Source organism: Trachinotus anak, unplaced genomic scaffold (genome assembly GCF_046630095.1).
Source record: "Trachinotus anak isolate AG129_WGS33_773 ecotype Australia unplaced genomic scaffold, CSIRO_AGI_Tana_v1 ptg000028l, whole genome shotgun sequence".
Lineage (NCBI taxonomy): Eukaryota > Metazoa > Chordata > Actinopteri > Carangiformes > Carangidae > Trachinotus > Trachinotus anak.
In genome coordinates, this window is record NW_027273879.1 from 4,199,701 (window position 1) to 4,214,940 (window position 15,240).

The window sequence follows — 15,240 nt, forward strand, 5'->3', positions numbered from 1 at the left end:
CGTAAATGCTTTTAAATAGATGGTTAATGATATTTTACGTGCCTTAATTCAATAAGATTAAAAAAAATGTCAAAAAAAAAATAAAATTTAGGCACATCTTTAAAAAAAATAAATAAATACCATTAATCGATCAACCTCTGGACTCTGACGTCACTTCATCCCTGAGTGTTCATGACAACCGGAGCGCCTCCACCTCCACCTCCACCTCCCGGAGTCTTCCTCCGCTTTAACAAGCTGTTTGACACTTTACCATTTTAAACTTCTGTCGATAAAGAAGTAATACTTGTGCGAAATGAAACCAAGGAAGCGACACGTCCTGCTACTGTGGATGCTTGTCTGTTCCGGCCTGACCGAGGGGATCGAACCCATCAGCACCACCATAGCGGTGGGCATGGCTGCGACTCTAACGGCGTTTTTAGCTAGCTACCAGAACATTTTCTACCATTTCCACGAGTGCTGTCGACCCGAGTGGATTTCTTTCAACAGGACAGGTAAAACACGTGTATCCGGCTAACACTTAAGCCACCACATCGGACTCTTTTGTGGTGTTTTCATACTTATAACAGCTTTAAGCTAGTGATTGGTTTAACATTAGCCGTGCAGTTGTATGTTCTACATTGTCACATAAGTACCTAATTAGTATATTATTATATATAAATTAATTATAAATTTAAAGTTTACTGTAATACTTTGGATTTATTCATTTTGCATCCTTTTGTAATTATTAAACAATTGTAAGGCTTTGTTGAACAGAGCTCAGTGTGTTCATCACGTGTTCGTGACGTATGAGGAAGTTCCGCGTTGTAAAGAAGCTAGGGAGTCCGCTGAATTAGCGCGGTTTCACCGTGGCTTTAAGGTTGTTTTAACGCATGAAAAACGACTGATGTCAGAAATTAAATGGTTTCCACGATGAAAGCGGCGCGTTTATATTTGTTGTTGCATATGTTGTTGACCAGCGGCGTGCTGGTGAACACGTTTGATCCGGTCACAACAACCGTGGTGATCGGGATCGGTGCGACTCTGGGCCGTACGATCTACAATTATTTACATGAAAGTTGCGATCCGAAATGGATAGCCTTCAATGCAACAGGTAAGCATGTGTAGTTTGTTTCAACACGACTAAAGGTGCAAATAACGGTAATTATTTACAGAAACCTGCAATCGAGGACAGTGAAAGTGCTACAGCTTGACTATTGTCAAAACTGAAGCCTAACAGGGAAAGTAAGGCTTTTTTATTAGAGTAGGTTTACATTGGTCCACAAAAATATGTGTAGGAGATACACCTTAAAGTGCCCATTGTTAAGGGGTCAAAAATTAGTTGAATAAAATCATCATATTCAATATCTTTTGGAAAATCCTTTGCAGTCATGGACTATTGACTATGGACTATGGACTATGGACTATCAGCCACCTTCAGCTGCTACTTGTTTCCTGATGTCTGCCTTTAGTCTGGTCTTCAGCAGGCAGATTGAGATCAAGTGATTGACTCAGCTGGTCGAGGATATTCCACCTCTTCACCCCGATAAAGCTCTCTGGATGTTTTGGTCGTATGTTTAGAGCTGATGTCCTGCTGAATGATGAAATATCATCCAGTGAGGTTCGACGCATTTGACTGAATATGAGCACTCAGAACGTTTTTGTGTGCCTCTGCATTCGTCCTGTTGCTTCCAACAGCAGTGTAATCATTAATAAATGCCACTGTGGAAGTTCCATTGGCGTCCATACATGCCCATGCCATAACAGAGCCACTGCTGCAACTAATGATCATTTCGTAACACGTTATAATACAGCCCATGATTTACAGGCTATGCGGTTTGCTGTATGACTAAGATAAGGTTAGCTGTTTCGTGCTGGTACTTAAATGTAGGTACAGTGAAGGAAAACTATTTGGAACAAGGGAGAGTTTTAGAGGAAAGGTTTGAGAGTATTTTGTGAATACTGGGTGGCTACTAGCCGCTCATATATAGGCATACATTGGAGTCACAGAGGTAACCATCTGTTTCTTTGAAAGATAATTCATTAGGAATTGTTTTAAAAACCAAGAAAGCTGCTTAAACACACTTTAAGTCATTTCCACATTGATGGCACAGCCCACTTAAGGTCTAAAAGGATCAACACTAAAAATGTTTATGTGTGTCAATGTAAACCTATTTCATCTCCATTGCTTTTGAAAATTTTATGGCTACCACTTCAGCTAAACAATCTGAGAGACGATTTTCAGTCGGGTGTTTGCGGCCACTAACTTTCTTTATGCGGACTTTCCAGGACTGGAGGTTGACCTGGACAAAAAACTGTTTGGACAGCACATTGCGTCACGCATCATCTTAAAATCTGTGAATGGATTCATGAACAATCCAAACCCAAAGAAGCCCCTGGTGCTCTCTCTGCATGGATGGACCGGCACAGGGAAGAACTTTATTAGTAGGCTGATTGCTGAAAACATTTACAAGGAGGGAATGGACAGCAGCTTTGTTCATGTTTTCACGTCCACACTCCACTTCCCACATCCAAGTCAATATCTTACCTACAAGGTATGGCGTACAGACAAGTCGATTCATTTTACTCTCATCTGAAACACAGTGACATTGTTCTTTTTCAGTCTTCTGCATGAATTAAATATGCTGCTGTTTCTCCACAGTCTCAGTTACAGCAGTGGATCAAAGGCAATGTCACCAACTGTGAACGCTCCATGTTCATCTTTGATGAGATGGACAAGATGCATCCTGGCTTGATTGACAGCATTAAGCCATACCTGGACTACTATGACAAGCTGGATGGAGTTTCTTATCGGAAAGCCATTTTCATCTTCCTCAGGTGAAAAGCTGAATGCTCGAAGGGTTTATTATTTTCCGGCAGTCTCTCCTGGCAGGCATTCATAGTGTTGCATTAGGTTGTTCACTTTAAAGGTGACAGAGATGGTTGTGTCAAGAATAAAAAAAAAAACAGAAAGAGAGAGAGAGAGAGAGAATTTCAAACCCTTGATCCTTTCTCACATCTGGTTATTCACAGCCCAAAGTAGGTGCAAATGATAGAGTTTTGTTTTTTTTGAAAGGTCCCAGAAATAGTCAGACATGGACCCCTCTAAGCCGATGCTGGAAAGGCATGTGGGGAGGGGATTGTAAAACACAACACAAAAAAACTATGTAAAACACTGTGATGACAAATAGATCTACTTGGGACGCTATAGCAATGACAAAATCTGTCCCCAGGCATATAAACAACCACCTCTGAGGTAGTTCGCACTACAGTAGGTGTCTCCGGGACCACATTTTGCCATGACGAGACACACACATGCACACACACACACACACACACACACAGCCTCACAAGGTGAAAACGGTATGAGCCCTACTGTTGCAGTTTTTAATGGGAGGCAAATTCTAAAATGTCACCTGTTTCTGATCTTCCTCATAGCAATGCTGGGGGAGACAGCATCGCACAGACGGCTTTAGATTTCTGGAAAGCAGGACAAAATCGAGAGGAGATCGAGCTGAAAGACCTGGAAACAAAGCTCTCTCTATCAGTGTTCAACAACAACCAAAGTGAGTATGAATAACATGATGTGCTGTTGTGCCATTATCATTCAGAAACTAGCTCTGATGAAAAACATGGATTTTTGTAGGTGGCTTTTATCGAACAAGTTTGATTGACAAGAACCTAGTGGACTTCTTCGTCCCGTTGCTGCCTCTCGAGTACCGACACGTTGTCCAGTGTGCCATGGCTGAGATGAAAGACAGAGGGATTCAGCCAAACCAGAAAGTGGCAGACACAGTCGCCAAAGATTTAGTCTATTTCCCCAAATCTGAAAGAGTCTTCTCTGTCAAAGGCTGCAAGACGATAGAGAGCAAGTTGGACTACTACACATAATGTCACCATGGGATGGACGCTATGTTCAGTCACTATGTGCACTTTTTTTTTATAAAGAAAACTTTTCAGCCAAATGACTGAAGAGAGGAAGTGAAGACGTCTCTTTGGAGGTTTCTCTGTCTGACCTTGGGGCCATGAAGAGGATCAGCAGGACTTCTCTAATGTTTGATCTCTTTTACACCGACTGAAGGGACTAGTGAAAGCACACAGCACCAGCTGAGTGAAGAAATAATACAACTTGGAATAGTACTCTCTGAATAAGGGGTTTGAGCTCTGCTTTTATGTCACAGCAATGAGAGTTTCAAAGATGGGTGTTGTTTTCCTGAGAGATTCTTAATGACTAAATGTGTCCTGAAACTACAATACGTCACTGTTTGAATTTGTTTTCCGATGTGTACTCCAGATATATGGATTACTGGAAAACACCTGCCTTAATTTTTGCTGTCACTATTTTTATTACATCTACGGTGTTATTTTACACACGTGTCCATTATACAAATGAGTTTTTTAACAGTGGTGGGTGAGATGGGTCAGTCGGCGCTGCAGGGTGGCTTCTCGAAAAGTCTAATTGTTCAAACACAAAAATGCATAAAACAGAAAACTATTTGTATGTATCATTAAAATCAACATTAGCAGGAAATAATTTCTTTAATGAGCAGCCATATACTTGTAATATCCAGTTTGGTTAATATGATACATTACAGGCAGATTTTGTTGTGTATGAGTAATATATTACTGATATCTTTGTCCATTGTGAAATATTGAAATACCCAGATAAATTTGCCTTGATAAATTTTCCTTACAGGATACTTAGAATTTTTTTAATGAGCTGCAGTAGGACACTGCATGAAATATTTTAGCAACATTTAAATTTTTATTTTTATTTTTTTTACCAAAACTTGATTTTTCTTATTTTCAAAGATACAAAATTCAAATGATGTTGTATATAAAACTGGTTGATTGATTTTAAAAGAGCTAATGATTGAGCCCCAATCCAGCCAAAAGGTTGTTTTTTTTTTTTAAGTAGAATACTGTCTGTACTGTATTTTGTCTTTTAACAGAAGGAAGTGTTAAGTCGTAATAGTCTTGCCCAAACATTGTGGGGAAAAAATGTTCTGTTGCTTTCTCAGGCTCTGACAGTTTGCTGTGACTGTGAAGGAACACTGTAGGTGTGGATGTAAAGCTGACATCATCAAGCTGCTCTGCTGTACACCACCAGAAAAACAAATCACAAATAAAACAAGAAATTTTTATTTGTGTCACTATTTCTGACGCATGTTCATCATCAGGCTGATGAGTGCACTGCATGAACCAGAGGGTGATGATTAAATGAAGAGGCTGTATCTTGATGAGCTGGCTTAATTACATTAGTTATTTATAGTTAAAGTAATGATGCCTTGCATGGAAATCAAAGTTGCTCAGGGCTTTTGGAATATGCCCATAGAAACTAGTGCATATAAAGTATAGTATGTATAGTAGATAGAGCATACAACCTGTATAGTATTATTTGTCAGATCTGTATAGACTACACCAATAGCCTGTAGGGATATAACCTGTATTCACCTAGATTCATCTTATTTTGAGTCCTGCACAAGTACTGAGTATATAAGGAAGTTAAACAGCCAGTAAATGTACTAAACTTGGGTGAAATTTGGACTGAAAAAGGAGTTGCGTAATTATCATTATCAACATCTTGCTAAACACTTCTGTGCAAAGAGCAACTTGAGGTCCAGGCCAAGAGTAAAGAAAAGAGGGAGAAGCAGTGACATCATGCAGCTACAGGTTGCAGACAAAGGCTTGACCTTCCGCCATGGAGGGTGGGGTTGCACTAAAGTATGAAGCCGAATTACAAGTAACAGTTAAACAGGATGTTCGTAATAAAAGTAACCGTGAAATATTTCAAAACAATAAAGCGATGAGTTTGAAGCATCAAAATATGCAAAGGGGATTTTTCTATGTCAGAAGGAATGGAGTAATGGTCATAAAAAATATGACCATTGAAAACACTCTACTATAATATAATACCATGAATATGGTGAGAAGGACAATGCTGTTTTATTAGTGCACAGATGTTTAATGGATCTTTGTTGATGTATATTTAAAAAGATGTCAAATTACAGTGCATTAATTCTTATAATTCAAAATGTAAGTGTACTTCAGGTCTCCACAGTAGTCTAGTAACTAATAGTAGACTAATAACCAATGACATGCTGGTTTCTTTTGTGCATTTCTTCCACTATGTTGTTGGATAAATTAAAGTAGTTTATAGCTAAGGCTTAAGATCAGTGATGTCAGCCTGTAAGGTTTTACCTATAGAAGCTGGCTTATCATTAATCTGACCTTTGCTTTTTGCAATATATCTTTAGTCATGAGGCATGTTTTATGAATCTTGTCTGATTTGCTCTATAAATGATCTGCAGAGATCCATACCCCTCTTATGTTGCTGTCCAGACATCTTGTGTTTTTAGAAGCTCTAAATGTTTTGCAGGCTGCTTCCTGCTGTTTCCCTATCAAACATTTAATTCCAGTGCAAACAATAGCACAGAGAGGAAGAGGAAGAAGCTCATTCATAAAGAGACGTCAGAGTACAGCGAGTATCTCTTGCAAAGTCACTGAGGCTGTGACTTTATGTGAAAATTGTAAATAACAGTAAAGCTTAGCCACTAAAATCCTGCACAAACTCTAAAGCGGTCAAAACTAGAGCCTTGTGATTTACAATTCATGTAATTTAGCTTTGTTTATATTTGTTTTTATTATTATTTCACTATTAATTAATTAGTATTTTTATGTAGGATATGTTTTTTATGCATCACGATCATCTGTGGTGCACACATTGCTTCGTTGTTGGAATAGTAAACATGTCCACATCCTTTTTATTGTGCAAATAAAGTTTATTTAAAAAAAAAAAAAAAAATCAAATCAAAATAAAAGACTCCGGCTCCTCCGCCTCCACCTGTGTTCACCCACTCCGCCTCCAGGTGTGTTCACCCACTCTCCCTCCAGGTGTGTTCTCTCATTCCGCCCCACTGAGCTATTAGACGGTTTAATTTTATAAGAAACGCGTGGAAGCCTACGACATGAAACCGAGGGGGCGACACGTCCTGCTGCTGTGGATGCTGGTCTGCTCGGCCGTGTCTGATCCCTGTGAGGACATCGCCACGGCCATAGCGGTCGGCGTGGTTGCGACTGTGGCAGGAGCTGCAGCCTATAACTACAAGAGCATTTACTGCAAGTTTTACGAGTGCTGTGGAGACCAGTGGAATCCTTTCGACTGGAAAGGTAACACACACTTGATTCAGTCCAGTTCAGTTCAGTTCAGGATGTCAGGTGAACAATGCTGCCAAAAGAAAAGGCTCTAACTCAGTAAGTAAAATAATAAACAAATAAATGGATTTAAAAAAAAGGACAAGAACATTATAAGAATGTGGTCCATAAGAATGTTTGTCAAGATAATTATTTGTTCATGTTTTAATTAATAGACATGTATGCATGTCTCCTTATAGAATCTGTTGCTGTGAATTGTCAGGTACAGTACTAAGTCCAAGAGTCAGTGGATCCACTTACTTTTTCCACCACCACTGTGAATGTTTAATGGATGTGATTAATAAAGACATGAAAGGTTTTCACTGCTTGTGTGGTATTAGCTTAAGCACACTGTGTTTGACAATAGTCTTGACTTAGGTGAAGAACAGGTCAGTCACATTTTAAGACTCTTGCATGAAGCAAATCAAGTAATTCCAAAGCGTTCACATACCTTTTCTTGCTTCTGTATCTCTGACAATAAAAAGATACTCAATTTGTATTTGTGGTTTAGGGTCTGATAGAAATGACGTTTAATTTGTCCAATGTTCCAGAAATGCATCTTTTTTTAATTTTGTAATTTGGTTGAAAAGCTGTGCTGGTCTGAGGTTGAACAGTACTGGATGATATTTGATCAGCAAGTCCCTGGACCGGCTGACAGAAGGGACTCCTATGGGGGTTCAGTTATTGGGTTTGTAGTCTGTGAAATCTCAGTGTGTCTTCGGGGCTCAATTTGAAATATAACCACATTTTAAGTGATTTTTTTTTTTCTTATTGTTAACAATCAATGGGATAGTTTATTTAGCTGTTTAATATTTTGTTTCATTGCATTCACTGGCAGACCAAAGTTACCTGAGGCACTGATACTGAGACCCACATAATCATAATATAGAGTGTGATCTAGATGGTGTTTCCTAACTTCATTTGATATTTGGTTTCGTGACATCTGGGCTTCTTTTGGAAGATCATGCTTTTAGATCTGTTGAAGTTGACTGCCAAGGCCCAGTTCTGACAGTACTCCTTCAGGAGGCCCAGGTGCTGCTGCGTTCCTGGTAATCGGCACAGAGCAGGAATTTAACTTCCTTATTGTTAAATGTCAAAGATTGAAGATAAGCTGTTGCCCTCAAAGACTCCTCTCCCTTGAGTAAATAGATCAGCAGTTTTACTCCACATTTATTACCATTGTACAGTAAAAATGTCATAAAGTTTAACCCTTAAACCTATCTGGTGAATTTTACAATGTAATACCTCTTGCCACATAGAATCAAAAACCTTTTTAAAAGAAAACAAGACTACGGGGAACTATGATGTGAGATGAGGCAAGATTCTGGTGGTTTATATGAATCTGAAAGAGGTTTTTCAGTGAGGTGTCACTAATGTTGACCTTCCACTTTCTGCTGTCTAGGATTGGCAGATGACCTGGCGCTCAAACTGTATGGACAGCACATTGCGTCACACAGCGTCTTAACAGCTGTGGATGGATTTATGAGCAATGAAAACCCAAAGAAGCCCCTGGTGCTCTCTCTGCATGGATGGACCGGCACAGGGAAGAACTTTGTTGCTCAGCTAATTGCTGAAAACATTTTCAAGCAGGGAATGAAGAGCAGATTTTTTCATGTTTTCACAGCCACACATCATTTCCCACATCCAAAACAACATCTTAATACCTACAAGGTATGGAGAACAAACAGGCTGACTCATTTCACTGTCATTTGAAACACAGTTGACATTGTTCTTTTTCAGCCTCCTGTATGAATTAAATATGCTGCTGTTTCTCCTCAGTCTCAGTTAAAGCAGTGGCTCAGAGAAGGTGTCTCCGAATGTGAACGCTCCATTTTCGTCTTTGATGAGGTGGATAAGATGCATCCTGAATTGATTGACAGTATTAAGTCATGCCTGGACTACTATGACAAGCTGGATGGAGTTTCTTATCAGAAAGCCATCTTCATCTTCATCAGGTGAAAAGCTGAATGCATTCTTCTAGGGTTGGGTTATGCTCATTGAGAACAAATGTGTACGACGTGTCGTCTGACCACGTCACAATTCAAAAGCGTTTATAGCTTTTTCTGAATGACCACACTCAAAGGCAGAGCGACCATTTTCAAGCAGTCTCTGCTCGAAGGCATTTATTGTGTTTCACTTTGTAATTGTTCACATGAAATGTTTGTGTCAAGAATGAAAAATATAGAGCTCGAGCGAGACCTCTTCATATCTGGCTAATCACACTGTGAAGCAGGTGTGAATGGTGCATTATTGGTTTTGGAAAGGTTCCAGAAATGTTGATATCTGGCCTGTCAGATTATTTTAATCTGTTTTTTTTTAATATATTACAATATCAAACCGGCAGTCCCACATGCCAAAATACCAAATCGAGAATCTATCCTCACTTGAAGAATGCTTATTATACTGTTATTCATGTTGAGAGTGATAATGACAGTCAGGCATCAGACTGCAGGCTGCACTTCAGCTACCCACAGAATCACTTTGATTTTTCCAACAAAATAAAAGAGCAAGAAAGTTTTGTTTTTTTTTGGGGGGGGGGGGGGGGTTATCTAATGGATTAGGAAAAAAACTGACCAAGGCCAAACTTAGCCTAATTGCTGACCCCTGGTTTATAGGGTAATTTCATAACAAGTAGAAGGGAATAAAAACAACTCAGAGCAGTTGAATAGTAATAATGCAGTCTGAAAAAACCATAGGTATAAACTGAAGGTCATAAACTGAAAGTATATGAGAGTATACCTACTATACGTGATATGTTGATTTTTTTTCAGCTTGTTTATCTTGTAAGAAGAGATGAACAGAGGAAAATCTAATATGTTGCCTGTTTGTGATCTCCCTCATAGCAATGCTGGGGGGGAAACCATTGCACAGATAGCTTTAGATTTCGTGAAAGCAGGACGAAAACGAGAGGAGATCAAGCTCAAAGATGTGGAAACATCACTTTCTCAATCACTGTACAGCAACACCCAAAGTGAGTATAAATGATGGGATGCTGTTGTGTCATTATGATTCAGAAATTAGCTTTGGTAAAAAAAAAAAAAAAAAAAAAAAATGTTTTGTTTTTGTGTTTTTTTTAAATACTGAAAATATCTTTTTGTAGGTGGTTTTTTTCATTCAAGTTTGATTGACAAGAGCCTGGTCGACTTCTTCATCCCATTCCTGCCTCTGGAGTATGGCCATGTCCTCAGGTGTGCCATGGCTGAGATGAAATACAGAGGACTTCGGCCAAACCAGGATGTGGCAGAGAGGTTTGCCAAAGATTTAGTGTATTTCCCCAAAGATGAAAGAGTCTTCTCTGTCATAGGCTGCAAGACGGTGGACACCAAGTTGCACTTCTACTTATAATGTAACCATGGGATAGACTATATGTTTGATCACAAAGTGCACTTTTTTTTTTTTTTTTTAAATAAAAACTCTCAGCCAAATGACTAAAGAGAAGAAGTCAAGCTGACTGAACTCTGAAAACGTCTTTGGGTTTTTCTCTGTCTGACCTCGTGATCTCCCTTACACTGAAGGAACAGGCTGATGAAAGCACACAGTGCCAGCTCAATGAAGAAATAATATGATTGGAATATTATCCTTTGTAACTTAGTAAGGGGTTTGAGCTCTACTTTTATGTCACAACAATGAGAGTTTCAAAAATTGTGCTCTTTTCCTATGAGATTCTTAATGACTAAATGTGTCCTGAAATTATGACACGTCACTGTTTTTTCTGATTTTAAAAGAGGTAATGATTGTGCCCTACTCCAGCCAAAAGGTTTTTTTTTTTTTTTTTTTTTTTCAAAGCAGAATACTGTCTGTACTATATGGAAGTGTTAAGTCCATAATAGTCTTGCCCAAACATTGTGAAAAAATGTGCTGTTGCTTCCTCAAACTGACTGTGAATGAACACCGTAGGTGTGGATGTAAAGCTGACATTATCAAGCTGCTCTGGTGGAAATGCCACCAGGAAAAAAAAAAAAAAAAAATCCCAAATAAAACAAGAATCAGCTAAATCATATGCTGGGCATTTTTAATTTGTAGTTCATTAGCTGAGCTTTGGCTGGGTCAAATATTAGGGAATAATTGTTCAGAGGGGAAGAACTTGAATAGTAAATCCAGCAACATCTCAACTATAGCTGTCCGTTTTGGTAAGGTTGTCTATGTGTATTATTCCCATCAAAGTTGCACTCTCTACTTGCTGTGCTGTTTCTTCCTAGAGCAATGTACACCTGCTCATATACAGTGCATCCAGAAAATATCCACAGACACTCCCCATCCAACCTGATGGAGCTTGAGAGGTTCTGCAAAGAAGAATGGGAGAAACTGCCCAAAAATAGGTGTGCCAAGTTATATTTTTGTTTTTTATTTTTAATATATTTGCAAAAATTTAAAGCAAACTTTTTTCACTTTGTCATTATGGGGTATTGTGTGTAGAATTTTGAGGTAAAAAAATGAATTTAATCCATTTTGGAATAAGGCTGTAACATAACAAAATGTGGAAAAAGTGAAGCGCTGTGAATACTTTCCAGATGCACTGTATTACTTCTGATAACAGGTACGGTCTCAGCTTCCTGCTAACATAAGAACTCTGCTACCTCAACTGGAATATGCTCCCTTAAGTAGTGGTGCCTGACTGGCTCAGTGGCCTTCCTCAAGTCTTTTTTTTTTTCTTTCAACTTAGTATGACACACATCCGTCAATGATTATACTGCTAAAGGTGCTGATAGCAAACCCTACAAAAATGTTGCTATTTGGCAAAAAAGAATATCCTGAAAAGACATGGCCTGCTTTTTTTTTTTTTTCCACAGGGTTAGCGTGTTGTACGTTTGACTCCACAATAAATACTTGGCTTTGTCTATGTTAATTTTGTTTTTGTTCTGCAGTTTTTTTGTCATATACGCTTTAAAATATGTGTTGCTCTGTTGCTGTGAAGAATGAATGATTTAGTCTGATTACATTAGCTAAGAGGTGGCTTTACGTAACAGCTTGATCCCACTTTATTAGGATCATTCAATCCATGGTTTTCACAATAAGCTCCACTTTTCTTAGCCTCCTTTCTTAAACACATTTCTCAACCACCAGGTATCAGAAAGGATCTATTTTACTGTCTTCATTGTCAAATGACTAGCTCAACTGCTTCACTGTTATCTTACTAGGTGTAATATTTTACGAGTGAGCAAAGAAAGGGACAAAGGTAAAAAAAAATTAACTGGTGTCATATCAAGTTTATTTATATCAAATTTAACACAGCAATCACCTCATTTTATTTTCCTCTGAATGTCCAAAAAACTTGTGTTGCATCCGTGATCTTCCTGACGGTCCCGTGATTTCAAGCCCCTTGCATGTTGCGTCTTTGTGTTCTTTGTGGTAATCAGCACTCCTTGTGTAAATTAAGAGTGACCAGGTACAGTCTGTATAAAGGTTGAGAGTCTTATACCAGCAGGACTGCATTAATGCAGCCATCATTCTCTGGGTTATTCGTCACCTGGGCATATTTACCTGAGGAGCAGAAGAAATTTACAACATTATCACACACCACATGAATATCTATACAATATTTATTGTATCACATTTTGCCGACTAATGAATCTTCTTTTTTTTTTTTTTTGATGCTTGAAACAACCTACCTGCCAAGTACCTTAAAAAACTGCACAAATATACCTGGAGAACTGGTGCTGTTTTAAAGATTTCTTTCTGTTTACTGAGCTTTTAATGAAGTTAATTTATAAATAAATAAATTAATTAATTAATTGACCAGTGGGTTTATGGATTCACATAGACTCGAGCACTCACCCCAGACAACCTTTCCTCCTTGTGTAACCAGGCCCAGCTCGCTGACATTGACCTCTATGACTGTTCCTTTTGTGATGACTCCCAAAGAAGTGTAGAGGGGTGAGGAGGGGTTCTTCTTTACTCCGAGGATGGGGAGACAGAATGTGGCCTTCAGCTCTGGGTGTGTGACGTGAGCCTTTTTAAAACGCAAACCCTGAGGTAGAACAAGGAGAAACAGGTCATTTAGGAGTGAGGCACTTTGATTGAAACAGAAATGCACAATTCAACTTTAACATCAAACCTAAATGCACACAATGAAACCGCGTTGAAGATTTGTTCAAGTGTAGAAGGTTATATAATGTGTAAAACATTTCAAAACAAAAGTATAATGCGATCTTACCATAGGCCTGATGAAACGCTCATATTTGGGGGGTTTACGGGTGAAGCCGTCGCCAACAAAGCAAACTTTGGTGACCATTCTCTTCCAGGCTTTCTTCTGTCTCTTTCCAGTTCTGATGACTTTAAGCACCTCTGTCTCTCCCTGGGCACGCACCTTTGGCAGGGGCACCTCCCATTTGCCCTACAGAAAATATTACACATATGTCTTCAGAAACCATTGACATCATCTCCACAGATCTATAAGACCACCAAAAAATGGGTGCTGCTGACAAGCTGATTTCAGCTGAGACTTACAGCCTTCTCTTTCCTCTTCTGTTTGATCATGTTGGAGAGGACCTTAGCACGGGACTGTCCCTCTCTGTCCAAAAGGTAGGCTGGCACTGCTCCCTCTGGTGTCTTATCATCATTCTTCTGTTTTGTCTTTCTCTGTTCATGCATTTTGATGCTGCAAAGATACAAGTCAGAATAGTTTGACTGTTAATTGGACACAGTTTTTCTAAGCCAGCTAGAAAAACAAGCACTGTCGAGACAAAGCCAGTTTTCTCCCTTTATACTCACGTCTTCTTCATCTGGATCTTCTCTGCATGTCTCTGTTTGTGGTACAGTTTGGCCTTCAAACCGATCAACTTCCTGGCTTTATGGGACCGCTCATGGGCCTCGCGGCTCTCCTTCTTCCTCTTCTTTTCATGGTGGTCCAGGCGGTAGCCATGCCGCTTGCGGTGCAACTCAATATGCTCGTTCTGGGGCTATAAAATATAAAAACAAATATGCAATTCAGTTCAACTTCATATGATATGAATGCACAGATTTGGCTTGGTGCAGAAATCTGCAGTCTCCAGTTCCAAGTAAAATTGACCACACAGGGAAATATTTACAGTGAAAAAGCTAATACGGATCGATATGACCTAACAGCCTGCTCTATGGTATGGATTTAGGTTTTGCTTGCAAATTAACAGCTTTTACACCACACACGGGTCTCCTACAGCAGAAACGATTAGTCGATCAACAAAAAATAACCAACAGCTATTCTAATAAACCCGTCACTTTTTAAACATGCCACACATTCTCTTGTCCCAGATTCACAAATGCCGGGATCTGCTGCTTTGTAAACAAATTGTAAACATTTCGGTGTTTGATTGTCGATTGGACAGTCAAGCTGTCTGAAGAATTGCAAAAACAATTCCGCTTTAAACTGTGTAACGTGTCATAAATATTCCAGTTGAGGGATTTGAAGTTGTAAGAAATTTAACGTAGTTTACTCATCTACCATCGAGCAAGCCGTATGGATGGTAAACAAGTGAGCTATCCTTCACAGAAACCGAGCTTTCCCGCTCATACACTCACTATTTCAACTGTCACTAGAGGTCAAATGGATTTTTCTGAGTTAAAACTTTCTACACAGAAACATTTTCTACACATAATAACAGAGCAGCACGACACCCTGCCACATGTCAACCAAAGCTAATGCTACCACAACATGCTAACGCGTTAACTGTTCGATGAAAGTCAAATAAAACACTTCTTAAAAGGTTGTTTTCCTACCATTGTGTTTCAAAGATGCTAAGTGTTACGGTGAATACGTCGAAGGTGGTATCAGTTGGTAAAGACGCTGGTTATTTGGTGTTTTTTCTGGAGGCTGGGGTCCTTTAGATGTTGTTTTCCCCGGAGCCGAAACTTAGAGGAAGTACGTCACCGTGACGCAACCGGTTGTCCGTCGGTTTAATATGAACGGCTTATCGCGACGCTGCTCCATTATTACGGTTTAAGGATAAATTAAATTCTAATTATTATTAATTAAAAACATTAATTCGGTATATAATAATGCATGATTTTATGTATGTATATTAAACAATCTTATCATTGACGGAGCCGGTTTTGTTTTCATGGCCGGAACTATAAGCTTCGCCCGCTTGTTCC

General features: G+C 39.1%; 3 protein-coding genes across 4 annotated transcripts; 2 read left to right on the plus strand and 1 right to left on the minus strand.

Moving 5' to 3' along the window:
• Window positions 1-152: 152 nt before the first annotated feature.
• LOC139611756 (torsin-1A-like) lies at window positions 153-5,120 on the plus strand. 2 transcript variants are annotated; one of them, XM_071466645.1, is made up of 5 exons: window positions 153-491; window positions 2,266-2,531; window positions 2,639-2,814; window positions 3,415-3,542; window positions 3,623-5,120. In XM_071466645.1, the coding sequence occupies exons 1-5, from the start codon at window positions 293-295 to the stop codon at window positions 3,865-3,867; spliced, it is 1,014 nt and encodes a 337-aa protein (XP_071322746.1). In that variant the 5' UTR covers window positions 153-292; the 3' UTR covers window positions 3,868-5,120. The 2 variants fall into 2 exon arrangements, with proteins under 2 accessions (XP_071322746.1, XP_071322747.1); XM_071466646.1 differs by lacking the exon at window positions 153-491 and adding an exon at window positions 763-1,090 and having other exon boundaries at window positions 3,623-3,915.
• A 1,688-nt stretch (window positions 5,121-6,808) lies between these two features.
• On the plus strand, window positions 6,809-12,016 carry LOC139611755 (torsin-1A-like). The gene is made up of 5 exons (XM_071466644.1): window positions 6,809-7,146; window positions 8,573-8,841; window positions 8,950-9,125; window positions 10,014-10,141; window positions 10,271-12,016. Exons 1-5 carry the CDS (start codon window positions 6,945-6,947, stop codon window positions 10,513-10,515), a joined length of 1,020 nt encoding a protein of 339 aa, XP_071322745.1. The 5' UTR covers window positions 6,809-6,944; the 3' UTR covers window positions 10,516-12,016.
• A 341-nt stretch (window positions 12,017-12,357) lies between these two features.
• Window positions 12,358-15,016, minus strand: nsa2 (NSA2 ribosome biogenesis homolog (S. cerevisiae)). Its single transcript, XM_071466650.1, has 6 exons — window positions 14,866-15,016; window positions 13,882-14,069; window positions 13,618-13,768; window positions 13,325-13,504; window positions 12,946-13,138; window positions 12,358-12,651 (listed from the first exon to the last, which is right to left on the minus strand). Exons 1-6 carry the CDS (start codon window positions 14,866-14,868, stop codon window positions 12,584-12,586), a joined length of 783 nt encoding a protein of 260 aa, XP_071322751.1. The 5' UTR covers window positions 14,869-15,016; the 3' UTR covers window positions 12,358-12,583.
• Window positions 15,017-15,240: the final 224 nt, after the last annotated feature.

Coding starts and splice junctions, on each gene's coding strand:
- LOC139611756 (XM_071466645.1), top strand. CDS start 293: ATGAAACCAAGGAAGCGACACGTCCTGCTACTGTGGATGCTTGTCTGT. Junction 2,532..2,638: donor GTCAATATCTTACCTACAAG/GTATGGCGTACA, acceptor GTTTCTCCACAG/TCTCAGTTACAGCAGTGGAT. Junction 3,543..3,622: donor AGTGTTCAACAACAACCAAA/GTGAGTATGAAT, acceptor GGATTTTTGTAG/GTGGCTTTTATCGAACAAGT.
- LOC139611755 (XM_071466644.1), top strand. CDS start 6,945: ATGAAACCGAGGGGGCGACACGTCCTGCTGCTGTGGATGCTGGTCTGC. Junction 7,147..8,572: donor GAATCCTTTCGACTGGAAAG/GTAACACACACT, acceptor TCTGCTGTCTAG/GATTGGCAGATGACCTGGCG. Junction 10,142..10,270: donor ACTGTACAGCAACACCCAAA/GTGAGTATAAAT, acceptor ATCTTTTTGTAG/GTGGTTTTTTTCATTCAAGT.
- nsa2 (XM_071466650.1), bottom strand. Junction 13,769..13,881: donor AAGATCCAGATGAAGAAGAC/GTGAGTATAAAG, acceptor GTATCTTTGCAG/CATCAAAATGCATGAACAGA. Junction 12,652..12,945: donor AGGAGGAAAGGTTGTCTGGG/GTGAGTGCTCGA, acceptor TCTGCTCCTCAG/GTAAATATGCCCAGGTGACG.